General features: G+C 35.8%; 1 protein-coding gene across 7 annotated transcripts in view; it reads left to right on the top strand.

Moving 5' to 3' along the window:
* The window catches only part of srgap1a (SLIT-ROBO Rho GTPase activating protein 1a), a 118,844-nt gene that overhangs the window by 48,600 nt on the left and 48,679 nt on the right, over positions 1 to 21,565 (top strand). For all 7 annotated transcript variants that reach the window (XR_014209432.1, XM_082182784.1, XM_082182786.1 and 4 more), the window contains exons 4-8: positions 6,430 to 6,492; positions 9,959 to 10,141; positions 11,116 to 11,244; positions 14,707 to 14,928; positions 17,003 to 17,104. Coding sequence is in view for 6 of the 7 variants with exons in the window: in XM_082182784.1 (XP_082038910.1) it covers positions 6,430 to 6,492; positions 9,959 to 10,141; positions 11,116 to 11,244; positions 14,707 to 14,928; positions 17,003 to 17,104 (699 nt within the window). In the remaining variant the exon portion in view is untranslated. The remainder of the gene's footprint in view (positions 1 to 6,429; positions 6,493 to 9,958; positions 10,142 to 11,115; positions 11,245 to 14,706; positions 14,929 to 17,002; positions 17,105 to 21,565) is intronic.

Here is a 21,565-nt window from a genome sequence, read left to right as displayed (position 1 = left end):
CCCTAGTATGGATTTATCTAACTCTGGGGGATACGGGGAATAAGCTAAAGTCCCAAAAAGTCAGCGTGTTCCTTTAAAATATAATAAGTGAATCAGAACTGAGGCTGTGAAGTTCAAAAAAAGCATCATAGAATTATCATAAAAGTGGTCTAAATGACTCAAGCCCCCTAATTTTTTCACAAATATAAGGGCTTTCGCACATGAGAAACCTTTTTATAGTTCCTAGAACTAAATGCGAATGTACCTACTTTTTGGCGTGTTCACACTGCAGGAACTGGGAACGAGTTTTGTTCTAGGAACTCCTTTTGGGGGACCTAAATTAGGTCCTACTTCAGGGTCTAAACCAGCACTATAGGAACTAACAGTGACGTAAGTGTATGCTGATTGGCCGAACGCTTACGAAACACCACCACCCGCCATTTTTTAAAAAGCAGTGGACACACACAGATTATAGCCTCACAAACAGATGATTATCTCTCAACCTTTACACTAAGGAGAAAATTCAACGCAACTTTGAGGGGACAAAGCGAAACATAGCGACATTGGACATCATCCACACGGCAAACGCTAATACTTTTTTCATATACTGTCTACTTTCTTTGTATAACAGTTCTATAGTATCAACGTATTAGACAGGACTGTTAAACAGATTGAAACAGACTGAAAATGCAAGCACTGTCTGCTCGGGCTCTGGCATTCTCAGTGGCGTCAAAATAAATGTCCGCCGTGCTGTCAAAATAAAAGCACAATAACAAGCATGGCTTACGTCACATCAGAGTTTCTACTGGTGGTGCGAATGCTAGTTCCTATAACTGAGTTCCTATAACTACCCGGTGCGAAAGACCCTAATTTTTAAAGGACCAGAATATGCTGGTCACTTTTTCAAGACTCGGGTTGTCAAATTTAAAAAATTGACAGACCTCCAGTTGTTTGCGATTCACTTTTTTTCTAATTTTTATTCAATTTGACAACCCTAGTCTGGAAAAAGTGACCAGAATATTATTCAAAACTTAACCTTTTGTGCTCCACAAAAGAAAGTAAGTTAAAAGGGTTTGAAACACATACAAGGATGAATAGATAATTGCTGATTTTTCATTTTTGGTTGAGCCATTCCTTTAAAATTATGCCATAATGGTCTGATGTAGAGAGATCTTTTGTTGCATGCTAACACAAGGGGAAACTGCCCATTACTGTAAGGCGTAGTACTCTATTATGACATAAAAACCAGGTGTTCTTTGTCCTCCTCACAGCTGTTTTTATTAGAACAAGTACCTTATGTTCAAGTACGTTGGAGAAGACCTCATGAGTCATGACAGAAACTCCAGATAGAAGGAACCTCAAAACAAAGCTGATGTGTCTGTAGGCCTTAAGTGACTAGTTATATAACAAAACAACCTCTTACACGCATTCTCTTGCTCTCTGCTGTCTGTGTGACACAAAAGTGGCAGAAGAGAGAGGGCAGCGTGTTGTTTTCCTCAAGGGCGCTGGATGTTGTTGGTGGGGGGCAGTCATTCACCCATGGTGTTGAAACTGTTCTTCCCTGTAATCAGTGCACCCCGCTTCCTTTGATCACAACATGGTTTCAGTAATGAGCCACACATACAGGAGAGCAAAGCCCCTGCTGTCCCCTCAACCCTCAGAGGCACAGCTGCAACAGAGAGGCAGACCTCCAGACTGTCTCGCAAGAGACTTGTTAGTGGCAGTCACTCTTATTGTTGCTCATATTTGAGGTTAGGGATTTGAAGCCCCACCATTCGATTTTTTTTATTTTCCAATATATTATCCAGTATTGCTATATTTTTATTATGCATGCTCATTTCCCATGTTTTTTTTATATTTAATTACATTTGCCGTCATGTAGTCTTTAGACTAACAATTTAATACTGTTATATTTAATCTTCAGCAAATTTCAAAACGAATATAAAATGTTCATACTGTTCATTATAATGTTGTTTTGTGATGCCTACGTTTAATTGTAGCATTTAAAATGATTTACATTTTTTTATTTTTTTATTTAGACAAAATAGTATAGATTTGATTAGTCATAACATGAAAATAAAATAACTGTTGGTATCAGCCAGAATTGTTAAATTTGTGCATCATTAAAATGAATCTTCTAAATTGTAATCTAGTTACCTGTGATCTGAGTACCTGTGCATCTTTTACAATTTGTTGTTTTTAAATGTTTTTATATTTATTTACATACACTTTTTGTATTTTATTTATTTATTATTTGGCATTTATTTGGCAGGCTGGTGTTAGAAAACAATGGCTAATTTGTTTTTGTGACATACAGTACACTTACACTACCATTCAAAGGATTGGCGTTTTTTGAAGGATCATGTGACACTGTAGAGTAGACTGATGTAATGATGCTGAAAATTCAGCTTTGCCATCACAGGAATAAATTACAGTTTAAAACATATTAAAATAGAAAACAATACAATTTTAAAATGTAAATATATTTCCAATATTACTGTATTTTTTATTCAATAAATGCAGCCTTGTTGAGCATAAGAGACTTCTTTTAAATACATTAAAGAAATCATACTGAAACTTTTGAACAGTAGTGTAAGCTAAATCTTAGAAAAGCTAGTTGATAAGTTAAACAGTGAACATAAGAAATACTAGAAACTAGGGCTGTCAAAAGATTAATCGCGATTAATCGCATCCAAAATAAAAGTTTGTGTTTAAATAATATATGTGTGTGTACTGTGTATAATTAAATTTGTATATATAAATACACACACATGCTTGTATATATTTAAGAAAAAAAGTATATTTATATATAAAAAAAATATATTTATATATAATATAAATTATATATAAATATATACAGTACATGTATGCAAATATTTCTTAAATATATACATGCATGTGTGTGTATTTATATATACAAAATAATTATACACAGTACACACACATATATTAGGTAAACACAAACTTTTATTTTGGATGCGATTAATCGCGATTAATCTTTTGACAGCCCTACTAGAAACTCTTTCCATTTAAATGCAAAGAGAGTGTTAAAGTATCTGTGAAGTACTGTATTCACGGAACAGTCGTGCATTCAACCACATATGGCATCACTGGAGCGCACGTCCTTTTCCTAGCATGCATGTACAACGAGGAATTCCATCATGGTAGGATAGATTTTGTCACATGTATTTTGTTTTCATTATTTATACAACATGCTTTTTTAAAACTCTTAGGTTATTTATGAAATCCAAGGTTGATTTTTGAAACCTAGTCTTTCCTGATGCACTCTTTTTTAAAGATGTTATTTGTTTTTCTGTCAATACATTACAGTAGTTGATGAATCCTAGTTTTTTGTTTTGTCTAAAATTCTTCTTTACTAATTGTATTCCATTTTCAACAGTAGGTTCAATACTACTGATAATATAGTCTTCAAGGATAAATCCCACTGTAAGTGCCCTGATCATAATTTGCAATATAGTAAAGCTGTCTACAACCGTCATGCACGTTAAATGGCTGTCAACACTTTATTTAGGACCTTTATTGCCATGCAATATGCTGCCTGCTGCCATAAAGTGAATGGCTCCTCACTATTTTTGACATGACTGGCTTCATCACGGGCCCTCCGCATGGTGCTGTCAACTCTCTCATGTTCGTGCCTTGAAGGTTGTACATTTTTTATAGCCAGATTAATTTTAATGGAAAGATGTAACCTTCTATACCCAGAGGCTTGATACGGTTATATATAGAGTCCTTAAAGTCAACTAGCAGATAGTAGTGCTGCAATGACTCAACTTCTCACTTGAAATGTAAAGGCTCAGCATTGTAAAGGGGCCGTTTACACGACACTGTTTTCAACCAAAAATGGGAAACTTTTTATGCTTTTTTGGAAGTTGACTTACTGAAAACTGCGTTTTCGAGACCTGAAAACGCAAACTTTTGAAAATGGATTTCAAAGTGTACGTTTTTGAGAGGGATACCGTTATCATCTCAGTGTAAACTACAAAAATGTGAATTTGTGAAAACGGTGATGTCATGTGCATGCGTATTATGTGTCCAGTCTATAGTTGTGTAGTGTTTCTTTACAAAGTGACATCGCCAACTACTGGCCTGGCATGAATAATGCAGCGTTTTTAGTCGTTTTCACCGATCTGTGTGAACGAGGATTGTTTTGATAACGTTGTCGTTTGTACGCGGAAAACCTCAAAGGAAAAACATTTCCGTATTTCGTACATTGTTGTCATGTGAACATACCCAAAGTTGCAAAGTCTAGGACCCATTCAAGGTAGAGGTCGTGACTTAGGCCTGGGATTTTTGAAACTGGAAATAACTGCCATTTATTGATGCATTTTTATCCAAAGTGACTTATAAATGAAGAATATTTTATTTTATTTCTATTTTATTTTATTGTTTCATTTAATATTTTACTTTGAATTTTTTATATTTTCAAACACATTTTGTTTTATTTTCAGGAATGTCATCTTAATTCAATTCAAATAGCACAAAACCCTGCTTCCCACAATCCTTTACTCTATTGCCAACCTGCTTGATTGCTCCCAAAATAGGCTGAGCCACCTCAGCTCTCAATGTAACTGTGCTTGTCAGTTTGACCATCGGCTGGAAACGGTTATGTAAAAGGCAGAATTGGCTGGTGTTAGATGAGCCTGAGAGGAAGCCTGATTGAAGGCAGAGCTTTGGCATGGCACGTGAATAATCTCTCTAGGCCTGTTTGGATCTGCATGCCCGGATGCTGCCGGTACTGTACGATGAGTCACGGATGATGAACTTAGCATTTAGTGCAGACTTGTGTGCCTCTGAGATCCTGCGGGTGTGCTGAAGTGCACACATGTACACACACAGCTGTTAGCTCTTGTGTTTGCTCTTGAGCGGTTGAGTGTGGAACAGCAGTGTGGGTGTTTGAAGATCTTAGCTAAATTATTTTGACTCTTGCCCTCCACGCGACACGTGTGACCTGTTATGCTTGCGTTAAACATACAACTGAGTTAAATTAAATGTCTGAATGAGTTGATATCACATAGCCTGTGAAGAACATGTCCAGATCATATTTCCCCTAAATAAAATAAAATAAATAAATAATTTTGTTTAAAAAATATATATACAAGAATTATACTATTATTGTTTCTGTAATTAAATGTTTGTGCATTTTCACATTTATTATTTAATTAAATTTTTATACTTTTATTTTATACTTATGCTTAATAAATATTACTATAAATATAAAAAATATTAAATATATTATTAATAATACTAGATATTATTATGATTTAAAAAATTTAAATATACTACCTTTTTGACCATTTTTACTGTAATTTTCATTAAAATAATGTCATTTTTATGTATTCCCTGTCTTCTTTTTTTCATTTTGTTAATTTCAGTTCAAACGATCTTTGGGTTGGAAATTTAATTTTAAATGTGACATATTTGGGTAGCATCTCTTTTGATTGGTGGGTTAACAATGATATGAAATTCATAATCTATGTTATGCTGGGTAGCAAAAAGATGGCCATAAGAAAATGGTTAAAGCCAAAGTCACCTTCTATTGATGAATGGATGCATACTCAACATTTATATAATAATTTATTTTTATTTTTATTCCCTCTTTTTGAAGAACTAAATTAAGTCTAAAGGACTAAAAAGGACAAAATGAAGCCCTTGATTAGTTGCACCAGGTGTGCTTGAGACAACACCTGTTTTGCAGATTTGTGCTGTTGTGAGGGATTCTATTCAGGGGGTTGAATAATTTTGAGACTGCAGAAGTCAGTAAAAGTTGCGTTTTCAGTTGAATTTGGGGAAACCACTTGAAACTTTTGTGTTGAGGTATTTCAATTACTTTTGTTTGATTTGTTCATTGCAAACAGCTGAAAGTCTGTCAATTTTGCCAATAAACGTGTTTTGCAATGGGGGTTGAATAATTTTGATTACAACTGTATGATTGATGAGATTCACCCTAAAACATCCATCAAATTGTTTTCTAAATAAACCCACATGGACTAAAATGCTGATAGCATCTCCAGTTCATTTCACAGTCATACATTGTGAGTATAATTTAGTTTGAAGAACATAGTGGCCTCTGATTTTTCAAGATTGACTGGAGGTCTTGCTCTAACTGTTGCAAAAGGATTTGCTCATAGCACCCCTGAGCACTGGGATGCTGGGAATGGCTCGTGAAATCAGATTAGTAGAGATATAATTGGGTTAGTGAGAGTCTTGAGTGGTCTGCGAGACAGAAAGATCAGCCTCATGAAGGTAATCCACGCAAGCTGCTAAAAGTTGAAGCAAACAGTTCAACTATGTGTAAGAGGTGAAGAGCGTGTGCCCATTAATCTCTTGCAAAACTAACATTTTAATTTCACACAAACACATGCAGCTTGTCAATGAGTTTAATGTGATCTGATAGCTAATGCCTCCTTTTTTGTATCTCTTTCTCTTCAGAGTAAAGAAATCACCTTTCAGCTGCAAGAGGATTTGATGAAAGTCCTCAACGAGCTCTACACGGTAAGTGTTGTAAGTTTTGTAAGTGCAAACGTTTTTTTTGCTATGCATTTCTTCCGCTAAACCCAGGAGTGTACTATGGTAAAACACCTTGGCAGATTATGATGTTTATACCAATAATCAATAATTAATTCCCACACTTTAATTACAGCTGTCAGGTCCACTGCAATTGCTCGGAAGATTCATGTGTACTTTGCTTTCCCTGCGGTCTTAATAAGATGCTAATATATTCCCAGGTCTTAAAAACCACCTGCAGACTGAGGACTCTATGTGTTTATTTGTTTGCAATGCTCAGCGTTACGTGTTTTTCCATTAAATCTCTGTTCGCTTTTGTTGCTTTTATACTTTGTGTCCAAACTAAAAAATAGGATGAAGTGCAAATTATGTGATATGTTATACATCTTCCTTGATAATCTTCCAAGTTTTTGTCTTAAATATCACTGAGTAACTATCAAAAAATGTCACAAAGCAAAATGTTATGACCTACAATTGGTTTCCATTTCTAACTTGTTGTGTGACTAGCTCCACCCATGGTAAGATGCCATTGGCCTATAATCTTGTTCCTCAGTGCTGTTTTTAAATCATCAGATATGTTCAGATTGGCTGATTTGGTCGGCATTTCAGTTTTTATTCTACATTGCAGTGAAGTATATTGGATATTCAGATTCAGATTACACTACCGTTCAAAGGTTTAGGGTTGGTAAGAGTTTTTAAAATGCTTTTGAAAGCTTATTTGATAAAAAAAAACGTAATATTGTGAAATATTATTACAATTTCAATTTTTTGTCCTTAAAGGTATAGTGGAGGATCTTTCCGAATTTTACATAAGACCCGCCCTCTCCACTTTTTGAATAAGTTTGATTGATTCACCAGAATGATTGACAATTAGGAGGACCAATAGTATAGGTGATCCACCCGGAAGTAAAAAATCCTCCGCTATACCTTTAATGTTTTAAAATATAATGTATTCCTGTGATGGTATTTAGTGTCTCCAGTCTTTAGTGTCACATGATCCTTAAGAAATCATTCTAATATGCTGATTTGCTGCCCAAGAAAAAATCCTTATTATTATTATTAAGTGTTGAAAGCAGTTGATAATAATCAGATGTTTAATGTTGTTTTGGGAACCATGAATAGAAAGTTCAAAAGAAAAGCATTTTTTTGAGATGGCAATGTAAAAGTCTTTACTCTCACTTTTGATCAATTTAATACATCTTTGCTGAATAAAACTATACATTTTTCACCAACAAAACACTGAACCCAACATTTTGTAACAAACAAAATGATTACTTTCAAAATTACTAAATGGGTTTCATTTAGAAATTATGATTTGGTTTGTCTTCTCTTCGAGAAACCTCAGCCCTGATTCTTTTATTTTAAATGAAGCTGTCACATTTATTCATTTTCTGTACGTTTGTTCTGGTAATTACACCACACACCATTGCTTCCTTTTGATCTCTGTAGAAGTGTATCATCCCTTTTGACCTGAATTAGCCTTCGGGAGGGAAACACTCTTGTGGGATCGTTGCATCAGAAACCCTCCGTGCAGCCACAGCCAGTAAAATAACAGGTCTGGTGTGACTCTAAAATTGGTCCTTCTAAAACCAGCAGAAATGTAAACAGAGTTCCAGACCAGTAAGTGGAGAGCGGGGCCCATGGTTTGGTCTGCCGTTCTAGCCATGTGTCTAATTATACAGCCGTGGACAGCAGTGCACTGTGCTGCTCCGACTGTACATATTTATGAACAATATTTAGCTTGGTCCACGTTTTATAGTCAGGCTCTCTTTTGAGGCCCTTTGAGGCTTTACTGTACCATGAATTATAATGCTGCGTGACTGCCACCGTGATTATGGCCTGGACTGACTCTGTGTTCAGGGGTCTAATCGTGAATGGCTCCTTGTAATCAGCTTGGTGCTCAGTCACCTTTGATTGAGGAGAAGGCAAGCTGATGAGCGGAGCTTAGCGCTTTAGCGTTAGCGTCAGGCTTTGCAAGAGGCTTACACAGCACAAGGCACAAAAACATTACAATCATACTTAGAAACTTGCCACCTAAATAAGCGTTAGCATATATTGTTAACAAGACTGACAGAAAAACATGAGAGATCAGCAGCTGTGGTATTTTTTTTGACTTTCTTGTTAGCAGTTCATGCTAATGCTCATATTTAGGATTTGCGAATAAAACAAACCTCCTACACTTAAGGATTAAAGTTTGGAGAGTATATCGCCCTCCACCATTTGTGCTACTCGTCCTCCACCACTTTCTAAAGTTGCACTAACAATTTTTGCCTGGCAGGCAATAAAACAAGCCTCTTCTCCATTGACATCCATTCAGCGTTAGCATTAGCCTTAGTATTAGCACTTTTTGGGCTAAAGGTTGCCTTCTAGTGGCTTTTGCAATACGTAAGCCGTCCGCCATATTGGTACGGTCAAAACACAGGTCCACACGGGAACACTTGAGAGCAAGTTCTCTGTGCATCTGCAACCGTAGTAAGACACATGTATTAATATCTATATTTGCAATAGATTTCAACAGATTATTTGCTAAACTATCACAATACAACAAGACGAAGGTGTCAAATAATACGATATTAAAAAGTTGCCAAACTATAAAAACGCAAACAAACACACTCTCACATGTGAAAAGTTATTCCAATTTTTTCAGGAATTTAAATCTTGGTGGTTTCACAACCAGAAGCCGCGCATCATTAATTATTTTACACCGTTTACTTTCTTAGAAACTGACATCTTTTTATACATTTATAGGAAAGGAGAGTCTGGAATATCCGCTGCATGCAGTGTTCAGTCATGCCATGGTGATGCTACATCAATTACAACGTGAAAAAGCTTTTAGTGTCGATTAAGCACTCGCTCTTTGTGAAGAGTTTGACATTGTGGGCATAATTAGTTTGTTAGTACAGGCTCATAAGCTCTGAGTCACATCCTAATGCTTGTTATAAAATTCATCTGAATATGACTAATAGCCACCTAAACAAAACAATGACTCACGCCATCTGAAGCGACATTTACCATTATGTCGCACATTCACTTCTTAGTAATTGGATTTCTTCACGGGAGTTTAGTACTCAATAATATGCGTTTCTTCTAAAAAGGCTCCGGGTTTGATGAAAGAAGTTGAGTATGGTTAAAAAAAAAAGAGAGAGAGAATTTCAAGAATTTCCATGATCATTTATTTTGGTTCTCCTTTGAAAGCATGTAGTTTGAAAGCAAATGAAGTTATATGAAGGAGAAAATTATGCATTTATGTTATTTTAAAACGTCGATTGGTGCTTTTTTAGCTTTTACATACATACAAAGGAATATAAAATGCTGTTTCTTTGAAAGACAACAGAATTGATTTGTGTTAAGTATGATGATGAAAGTGTTTTGGCTCAGATTGAGCAGCTGCTGCACCTCTCTAGAGCTCAGCTGGCTGTTGTTGAAGTTTGACCTCTGACCTCTGGTCCCGCAGGTGATGAAAACCTACCATATGTATCACACGGAGAGCATCAGTGCTGAGAGTAAACTGAAAGAGGCAGAGAAGCAGGAGGAAAAGCAGATCGGACGTGTTGTAGATCCCGTCTTTCACATTCGACTAGAAGAAAGACACCAGAGACGGAGCTCTGTGAAGAAGATTGAGAAGATGAAGGAGAAGGTACATAAGAAATGGTCTTTAGTAGTTCATAACCAGGACCATGATTAACCATCCGATGAAACTGTGACTGGTAAAACTTAAAAAAAAAAAAAAAAATTCTGCAGTATATATCACAGAAATAGAAAACAATATTTTAAGTAGACACATTCTTTTATTATTGAAATAAAAAGCTCATTTTGTGATTTTAAAATTATGAAGTATATTTTGTAAAATACAGTTGTATGTATCATAGTAATATTTGTACTGCAAATTAGTGGGAAATATGACCCAGATTTAATTTAATTAGCTATTATTAGTAGTATTTGTTATGTGCTTCCTCATATACAAAAGAAAGACATAAAAAAACAAGCAAAATAAAGTTTATTTATTATTATTATTATTATTATTATTATTGTGAAGTTAATGCATCAGTCATTTTTTTGATAGAAGCCATGCCTGTTGCCATGTTTTAACAGCATTAGCACCGTTTTATGCTCTTATTATATCTGTTTTCTGTTAAAGCCTGTGACAAATGATTTAACAGCTGTGGGATTGTTTTTTCCATTGATGCTTCATGGAACGAGACATTGTGGGAAGGTTAAAATATGGAAGTTAGCATGAGTCACTGTCTATTGGTCAGTCAGTTGAGTTGACGACTAAGTGGGTCTGAATGTTCGCAGTATCCTTACTGATACAGGAAATGAGCAATACTTTATACTTTACAATACTTCAAATGACATCCTTTGCTTTTAGATTTTTTGTAGATGTTCCCTGTTATTCCAAAAATGTCTGTATAATCTGTATGATGATTTTTTGCAGTCTATAAGCTTATATGTCTCTGTTATTTTTGGAAGGATTTGTTCTCTGTTGCTTCACAAGAAATCTTCAAGGAACAAACTGCATGCAGAGATAAAAGCTCACTTGCATGTTTTTTATATTTCAACCTGTTTTCTCAAATTCTGTCTGTTTCGTTTCTACACTCTCTCTCTCATCAGAGGCAAGCCAAGTACTCGGAGAACAAGCTGAAGTCGATCAAAGCTCGGAACGAATACCTGCTGACGCTCGAAGCCACTAATGCTTCAATCTTCAAGTATTACATTCACGACTTGTCTGATTTAATAGACGTAAGTACTGGGGAAAGAAAAGGAGGTGCAGGGATTCTTTCACAGATGAAGAAAGTTTGTGTGACAAGTAGGACAGTTATAAATAGAGTTTCAAACTGACCTCAGGTCTGCTGGGATGGCTAAATATGACAAAGACTGCTGCCGTTTTCACCGGTTTCTTGGTTGAATATGTATCTTTGTCTACACCTGCTTTGATCTGAGGAAATGCATAGATTCCTCAGCGAGAGTTCTGTCAACGTTGCATTCAAATTTAAGCTCTTGAGACTTCAAATGCGGGCGTGTCTGACAGGAATGAGATATGAGAAAATACACTGTGGTTAAATTGCATTCATTTTCATATCTCCAAACAACCACACAGACCTGTTATTTCAAGATGTTTTATGAAGGCCTGATTGTCAAATACATGTTTGAAGAATGAGGAGTTTAACACAATGTCTGTGTAAAATGAGGCACACAAGTGCTCAGTAGAGCAAGGGTGTCCAATCCTGCTCCTGGAGGGCCACTGTCCTGCAGTTTAGCTCCAACCCCAATTAAACACACCCAAACATCTAATCAAGGACTTACAGGCATGCTAAAAACTTCCGGGCGGATGTGTTGAGGCAAGTTTGAGCTCCACTCTGCAGGACAGTGGCCCTCAAGGAGCAGGTTTGGACACCCATACTGTATAATAAGAATAAGCAAAGAAAATAATGGTGGTTTAAACGTGTGGGTGGAGAAACCAGAGGCCTTTTCCAAAAGTATGAGACCAAGTTAAAACGCTTTTATTTAGCATTTTCATTTCTAGTTTGATACAAAATTCTTTATTCCATTTGATTGGAACATTTACATGAATTTTAGAAGTTCATGATAAACGGATGGTCCAGTTTTTTTTTAAGTAACACCTGATGATTATTTTCTCCAGCATGACTTCGGATGATCCAAAGAGCTTCAATAGAATCTGACATTCTTTACAAAGGAGTTCATATCAATGTCACATGTTTGCTTATTTGATTAGTGACCTAGAAAAAGTTGAGAATATTAAATATTTCTTATTGAATTAACATAATTACTTTATTTAAAGGGGTCATCAGATGAAAAATTCACTTTTACATGGTGTTTATAAATGTGTCTTTGCAGTGTCTGGACACAACCACCATACAATGAAAAAAAAATCCATTCAGCCATTTGTATACTGTCCGCCAAGGCAGAACTTTATGTCTTGTGTCGACACTCCACATGGAAGAGAGAGTTGGGTGAGCAGTTGCTCATTATCATTTAAAGAGACATGCACCGAAACGGGTCGCTGTGAACAGAGCTGTTTTTGAGGAGGTAAAAAGGGTGTTGTTTTACACAACCATTGAGGAATTTTAACCAAAGTATGTTACAAGCTTTACACCCTAAAGAATCATACCAACTTGTGGAAAATGGGCATCCGACGACCCCTTTAAATCTTTCTAAATTCCATTTCCAGGTGGACATTTTCTTTTAAATGTGGACTATTGTACCCTCTTGTGTATATGAGGTGGCTGTTGTCCTACTTTCATTTTAAGGTACTGTAGGTGCCCCAGCCTCTGAATATGGCAAAACAATTTAAGCATGAATGGAGAAATGGCGGCACCTGGCCCTAAAATCCACTTTTCTGTGAATCAGGCAGCCTGAGTCTTTTTTAGGCCAACTACTGTTATAATGTATGTTTTCACACTTCACCCTACTCAGCACTGCTCCTTTACTATTTTGTAGCCGTGGCCTGAATCATTGTCAAATCCAGGCAGCATCATTTATTTATAAACTGAGCATCCAGCAATATTATGTTCATCTGTGAAACAAAAACTCTCTGCAGGGGGCTGGCAAGAGACAGAGTGTTTGGATGATACTGTATGCATGCGCAGTCAGTTTTTCAGACATTTCTTTAAAGGATAAAGAACTTGACCTTGTCTTGTATTAAAGACATGCATAATGCTATCGAACATGGACTTTCCATTATGGGTCCTATTGATATACTAAACCAGTCACAATGCAAAAACTTTGATTTTATAAACTTTTTTATTTGATTTTATTTTCGCATCCAAAAAGAGGTAAAAAAGCAGCTTCATAAAAATAGCTGTGCCATCATGTGGCTCTCAAGCTGAGCTCTGGCACATGAACCTGCACCATTTCAATGAAAAAAGGGCATCAAAACTCTTAAAACAATCAGCAGGCCAACAAGCAGAGCTGGCCATCATGATAATTAAATATAATGAACTCTGAAGGTGTTTTTTTTTTTTTTTTTTGGTGCGAGATATGGCAGATCTTCCAGGGACAGTCAGAACTTAAATAACCTCCCCAAGGATGGCCCAGTTCTCCCCCATATTTTATTATCCAGGACATCTCAGGTTCCCATGACTCCCGGATCAGTCAAAATTAAATTATGGAAATTCCTGCCAGGAAACAACCAGGCTACTGGGCTTGTTTACAACTCTCCTCAGAGTCCAAGGCCTTATAAAGACAGCACACCAGAGCACAGTCAGTATGTATTAGGTCAATAAGCCACAGTTACTGATAGACCGGTACGTCATGCTGGGCCCTTCTTGTTAATGTGTTTGGAATCTCAGATATTAGCTTTGAGTCAGACCTGACATTTGCTTAACAAGGCCAAGTGGTTACAAATCTTGGCTGGTAACCAAGAGGTTGTAGGTTTGTTGCAATTTAAGAGATGTCACTTGCAGTTCACAGGGACGGTCATTCAAAATTTTACTACACTTTACAGTAAACGTGTCAGTTAAAGGATTGCTTATGCAGCTTTCAAATCCTGTTTCACATTTGAAAAATCATGACTTGAATCATGATAGATTTTGTGTACTGTTGATGACAAATTGGGATATAACTTGCCAGAAAATGCTACTTATTTACCAAATTTATGAATTGATAGGTTTGCACAGCTAAAATTCATTACCCATCAGCATGAAAATGATAACATAATTAATAGATAAAACATAAACTACACAAATAATGCGTATAATTGTTTTTGCTAATATCTTTCTCACTTTTTCAGGAAGTAAGAAACATTTTCCATTTAATCATTTGAATGAGGGACATCTTTACAATGTTATTTTAGTATCATTAATATACAGTTTTTTTTTGTTAGGTTTTATATTTATATTTTCCAATTACATTTTAATTTGTTTCAGTTCAAGTTATTGTTTCAGTCATTTTGTTGTGTATCTTTTTTTTAAATAAATGAGTCTGACTTTATAGGTTTACTTAATTTTTATTTCAGATTTAGTTTTAGTTGCTTTAGTACTTCAGCTTAAACTAAACAAAAATTTGAATTTTTGCCTTGACAACTAACTGAGATAAAAGCTTAAGTTTATTTATTTCAATTAACATTTATTTTATTACAAGTAACGGAAATGGTTTTGATGGTTTTAGTTTAGTTTTAGTTAACGATAACAACCCTAAGTCTTTAATAGGTAACATTTCTCTCCTCTCTTTCTTCCTGTATAGTGTTGTGATCTGGGATATCATGCCTCTCTGAACCGAGCTTTGCGGACCTACCTGTCGGCTGAATATAACCTGGAGACGTCTCGTCACGAGGGCCTGGACATCATTGAGAACGCAGTGGACAGTCTGGATCCCCGTAGTGACCGCCAGCGTTTCATGGAAATGTACCCTACCGCGTTCTGCCCACCCGTCAAATTTGAGTTCCAACCACATATGGGAGATGAGGTCAGATTTAAACAAATCCTTACCCACACACCCACGTACATATGTACAAACACACAGTAGCAACCACACTGACACCCATTGTTTGTTTAAGTTACATCTTAACACCATGTAAACTGAGATGAGGTTATATGGGTTTATTTTCTTAACAGTCTGTTATGTTGTAGTATTATGTATCTTTTTTAATACATATTTTGTATTATATAACTTGAATTTGTCTGGCTTCCGCTGCCATCCTCTTCCAGTTATTTTAGCTGTACGAAAACAGACCATAACGCTCCTTATATTGTAAACTAGTATTTATCATCAAATTATTTTAATATATTATTGTAATTATAAACACACTGGTTTGTAGCGCAAATAGCTTTACCCTTTACTGCACTTTATTTACCTATGATGGATAATGAATGGGATGTCTTGCACATTTACAGAAAATTGCATACTTCCATGTTGACTAATAAGGTGGATGATAATTAATAGTTTTAAATTGATTATTCACAGAAAAGCAAGAACATTAACTAAATGGAAATAGTTAGTTTTAGGGATTGAGAGAGAGGTTATAGTTTGTCAACTTCAACTTTCTTTTAATCTTTTTATTTTAAATGTTGATATTATTTTACAGATTGCTTTAATTTGACCAAACAGGATTGGATGTTTTAAAGTGGGACAAACCAACTTCTTCAAATCCATTGCTTATTGTTAACTAGAGGATGATAGTATTATAGAAGAATGAAAAGTTGAAAGACATTTATTTATTTTATTTTTTATAGAAGTTATTGTATTCTGGGACATAGTAAAAATAGCACCTCTCAACCCCAAGTAGTGAAATTATATCAAATTCACCCCTCTGTTAACTTTTTAAATGTAATATTGTGATAAAATAACAATAACATACATTTCATCTTTCTAACATTTCTAAATGTAATATTTTTTTATATATATTTTAAGACCAAGTTCAGAGTTGATGATTTAAAAAAAATTTTTTTTTAATATTTTTCTTCTACTTATTATGGCTGCATTAATTTATTAGAGCAAAAATAAAGTAAATACAGTACTATTATAAAGTATTGTTAAAGTTTCAAATAACTGTTTTCTATTTTCATATATTTTAAAATGTAATTTATTCTTGTGATGGCAGAGCTGAATTTTCAGCATAATTACTCCAGACTTCAGTGTCACATGATCCTGCAGAAATCATTGTAATATGCTGATGCTCAAGAAACATTTCTTATTATCAATGTTGAAAACGGTTCTGCTATCCAGGATTTTTTGATGAATATAAAGGTAAAAAGAACAGCATTTATTTGAAACAGAAATCTTTTGTAACATTATAATGCATTTACTGTCACTTTTAATTATTTGAATGAATCCTTATTTTAAAAAATATATATCTTACTGACCCCAAACTTTTGAATTCTAGTGTATATGTGATAAAGACATGATTATGTACTACATGTAGTACTAATATGTATTATAGTAGTACTGACCCAACACCCTTCGCCTTCCAAATAACCTGTAAGCAGACGTTACGTTTCATTTTAACATGCAGCTCCCATCGGCAGCTCCCATCCATTAACCTCACGTTAATCTTGTCTCTGGCAGTGGTGAAGCGTATGAGATCATACAGGATACAGAATGGAGAAAAGCATCTTAATGAAATTCTGAATTATATGCGGTCAGGATTGCTTCATATCCTTCTTTTATTGAGTCTCAGCTGGCAGCGCGGTGTTTACGCAGAGCGCTGAGAGCAAATCATATTGCATTTCTCACCCTCAAGCCTTTTTTAGAGAGTGTTTATTGGATTTATTCTCACTAATTGGCCATTTTGTCACTGATATCATGTCTGCGCATGGTTTATAACCTGTTGTTTTGTGGTCATGCCTGTACTCTCTCGGTCAATGACAGCAACTGGGGTTTTGCTTCATAAGAGGCAGTTATAATGCTTGTGCCAGGTGTTGGTTATTTGTTTGAATGTGAGATTCTTCCTTTAGGGAGCTATGTTTTATAAGAGCAGGTTCTCTGATGGCAGTTGTCATCTTGATTTCTTGTAATTGGAAGTCTTTGTTTTTGTTTTCAGGTGTGTCAGATCACGGCCCAGCCTCCTGTGCAGGCAGAACTCCTCCTGAGGTTCCAGCAGCTGCAGTCCCGCCTGGCCACCCTAAAGATTGAGAACGAAGAGGTAAGGTCACCCAAGTGCTGGCAGAAATGTAAAGTGTTTCAATATGACATTTGCAACCGGTTTTAACCGAGTCCTTCTTATCTATATAGGGCCCTATGTCATAAAAATTCATAGGGCCCTACCTATGCTGTCATTTTTTGTGTGCTTGAGCGCTTAAAGGTTAAGTATTACATTTCTGCGACACTAGTGGCACCTTGCGGAATTACAAAAATATAGAATATTTTGTGTGTCACACGTCCCCCTCCCCCAATTCAGACATCACAGCTCTTATGGGTGCCTGTGAAGACATGTCTCAACAGTTAAAAGTAGGCTACTTTCCATAAAAGTACATGTTAGGAATGCTTGTAGCTGTGTTGCAATGCATCATGAGTTTGCAATTGAGTAGGCGAACACTGTCTAGAGCAAACGTGAGGTTCTTGCTTATAATAAACCCATCCAATGTATCTGCACGGGGCACATTTTTTGGACTTGACGCCTCAACTATTTGAGTAACATTATAAAGTTAACTGGTACATTTGTCTTTCTGAACTGGTGCATGATGATGATATATGGTATTGCGTCCATTGTAGCGAGTTTCATTACAACACCCCGTTCTCTTTGACAAGTTCATTAACTGTTTAATCTCTGAAGGTCGAAATGCAGCGAATATCGGCTTGCACTTCTGTAACCAAAGCTGAATTTCTATTCCCGTGCAACGCACCAGTCATGATCCCACACCAGCTAAACACCCTCTGGCCATGAATGGCATACTAATAGTAGTCAGTGAACAATAAACTGGATTAAGAGATTGTATTTAAACAAAATAAAATCTTACATACTTCACCTTTCCCAGAAATTAGCGTGCAGTTCACTTTGGGTTATAAAGCATCTGCTAAATAACAATTGCATCAGATGATCACCATGGTCTTAAATGGTTTTGTTCATTTAAACTGCATAATTGAATTTGAAAATCTTGTGTAATAAGTCCAGGAGCACACAAACCGTATCGTCCTGTTGCATTAGAGCGAGACAGCTTTGCAGTGTGTTTGCTTAATTGAGTTGGCAGAAGCTGATCGTAAAAGAGGCTTTGGGAGGACTTACAAGAAATGGTGTTTTTCCTCCCTGCAGAGTTTTCACTGTCCTCCAGATAACCTGCGTGACGCACAGAGAAGCTTCTCTGTGACACCATCTTCCTTTTCTTCCTTCAGACTGTGTCTGTCTTTTTCACATTTTATCTCTCCTCCGAGGCTGCAACATTTTAATCAGTTTGTAAGTTAAATGCTCGGGCTGCTGCCGGATAAAAAAAAAAAACCACTCGGTCAGGAAGATGGAGGAGTCTTGCTTTGTTTCTTGGCTTTATCATGTCCATCTTAGATAAACGACTGTCTTACATCTGCCCTCTTCTTCTCTTATCTCATTTCTGTTATTTCTCTACCATTAATCTTTTTCTCAGTTTTGACAGACAAAATCGTAATTTGGCACGGAGTATGTACATGTGATAAAGATTATGTATATTGTTGTTCCTGCACACATTTGACATAACCTATGTAAGTTAGGCAGATCTATCTGCAGTATTCAACACAGCTTTGGAATTGGTCAGTTCTGTATGAATATTGTTGCTCCAGGCAGTTACTACAGTCCTTTGTGGACTTTCCCCACAAAGAGCTGATAAATCATTTGCTGTGAAGAACGATTGCTCAGGCTACTGTCAGTGTTGTCATGGAAGCTAAACGGTCCTGGAAAAATGCCCAGCTAACTGAAATGTTGCAGGTTGTAGTATAAATATCAGTCTCTGTATAAAATGAAAGAATCATGAAACATTTCAAAGCAGGAAAATCCAAATTTTGCATCTTATTGTCAGGGTTATGTTAAGTTCTGATTAGTTTTGCCTGTGTTCCTGGTCATTTAGTTTCCATAGTTACTCATTAGTTTCTCACCTGTTCTCAGTTCTGTTGATTACTCTGTCTGTGTATTGAAACCCTTAGTTTCCTCTGCAGTGCTGGACATTAACGCTTGTCCGGAACAAGTGGATTTTTTGAAGGAGCCTGATTATAAATTCAGTGATAAAAAAGGGAAGCAATGATTCTGATTTTATTACATTTATTGTAAACAGCGAATGATAATAGATGTATTTCTGGTAACAAGGTCGTGCTGTTGAGTCTGGCTTCCTGTGTCTTTGTGAGAGTCTTTTGTGGAGAAATCAATACAAATTAGCATGACGGCACACATAAAGAAACTCTCAGTTGAAACATACTGAGGTAAAATCACAAAATGTTTAGTTTTTTATTTATAACATATTATACAACATTATATAACCGAAAGAAATTCAGACTCCAGATATAATTTTCAGACACTTTGAGGTTTAACTGTAGTTAAGTAACACAACACGACCAAGGGATCTGTTTTGCAGAATATTATCATGATTACAAATGTTACATTGATTTTATTGTTCAATAAACAAGTAGTTACTTACATTTTAGACACAATATTGACAATTCTTGTTCTATTTCACCATCTCATAACTTTATTTATTGCAGTTGTAATTTTGCGGTGTAAATTATTTCATTCTTAACTGCCCTATAGTGTTTTATTATAATTGAATTTATTGATCAAATGTAAGAATTTGACATGAAAGATGACGCATACATTTAATACGGTTAAAAATAAACCGGCCTTTATAAAGGTAAATAACTCCTTGGGGTAAATATGCAGATTTAAGTATGCAAAAGCTGAGATAAATTATGTTTACATTACATAATTTACATTACAACTTGCGCTAAATGACAAGTGTTGGACTCACCAGGCTGAAAGGAAGCGGAAGCACAGACCAGGATGTGAGGTCAGGGAACTTCCTGGTTTCTCCAGATGGCTTAAAGCATCTTTTTGACATCAGACACAAGGTCTGTGAGGAACCTCACAGGATACTGGATATAGTGTTATGTTTTTGTGCAGCTGTTTCCTAGAACCTTCACTGCATTAGAAGATATAAGAAATGACCCGATGAATACTTGCATTAGAGTGGAACTGTTGTAAACCACTCAGCTTTGCCTCATCCTCAAACACACCTTTATCGGACACAAAGGAAGAATATGTCTGTCAGTTAGAGCTTCCTGCTTCATCCTTTCGTTTTTATTCAGCAATTATCCAGCTGTCAGCTCTTCTTTTTTTTTCATTCTTCTTCTCAAGCTCATAATTGAATAATGTAAATGGTGTTTGCTGTAGAGATTAGGGTGAGATTGGAGTTCTCAGATGAGAATTGACAGTGTTGTCTCTTGACTTTCTGTCCCACTAGCCTTATCTTTTTCTCCCGCCTTCTTTCCTTCTCCAATGGATATTCTGTTCACATCAAACACTAAAACCCCATTAAGGCACCGCACAGTTCTCCGTAGGAAGCGTCTATTTGTTTTGCTGGAGATAAACCTCTGGGAGGCACATCAAACGCTGGGAGATCTGTGCTGTTCTCCTGCTGCTGCGTGAAGCACTGATCGTGTGATTGCGGCCCTCTTTAATGCCTTTGTACTGATTATCGGGCCCTTCTGTTAGTGCTAATGCTGATTACCAGAGTGCTACAGATTTGCCAAAATATCATCTTTGTTCAGTGCCATCTTATCACCACGAGTAGGTTGTTCGCCAAGCTTACTGATCACATGATCAGAAATACTAGTGATAATGGAATTGATCAGCAAATTGGCATTTCCAAACAATGTTTTTGTAACTTATAATACATGACACATTGGTTTAGAAGATACCTATATTTAATTACATGTATGTGTATCAGATTCAAACACAATACAATGTATTTGCAAAGATAGATCAATGAATCAAAATCGTGAGATGTGTCCTAGGTAGTGTGCATACTCTGACAGGTTAGCGGTATACAGGCGATTAGGTTCGAATTTGGTTTGGGTAACTTTTCTGATCCCTCTTGCCACTGAAATTCTCCATATAATTTCCTGTATAATTTTTAGAATGTCATTATGAATAAAATAACAATAATCCAAATATCATATTTAAAAAAGTTTAATGTAATTTCTAACTATTGAATATACAACATCTAATGATCTGTTAAGCATCTTATAATGTAAAAATAATACTGACTTTTCTAATAGTGCTTTTGAAAAGTAAAATTTGTGAGTGAAACCTGTTTAAAAAAAATATATATTTACAAATTATACATTGCTTCCACTTCCAAGCTTTTGGCCTCTTTTCCGCATTTTTCATCTTTCTTATTCTACTTTCTGACATTTTTTAAAATATTTGTATTATAAATTCACACTACATAGTATTTCGAACTACACACTTTGAAAGTAGGGCTTAGCTAAGTTTTTTTTTAATCAGCTGAAGTATAGTTTATCTTTAGCATTCATGTCTTTAACCACCTTAGGTTTAAAAAAAGCTGAAGGGCCCAGGCTTTTCAAGCAGTATTAAAGTCGGCATGAAACTAAAGTTGCGATAGTCTTTTCTTCCCTGTTGTGACATATA

The sequence above is a fragment of the Leuciscus leuciscus genome (genome assembly GCF_965113295.1).
Source record: "Leuciscus leuciscus genome assembly, chromosome: 10".
Taxonomy (NCBI): domain Eukaryota; kingdom Metazoa; phylum Chordata; class Actinopteri; order Cypriniformes; family Leuciscidae; genus Leuciscus; species Leuciscus leuciscus.
The sequence above is the reverse complement of the archived record's forward strand: the minus strand, read 5'-3'. Positions and strand labels throughout refer to the sequence as shown.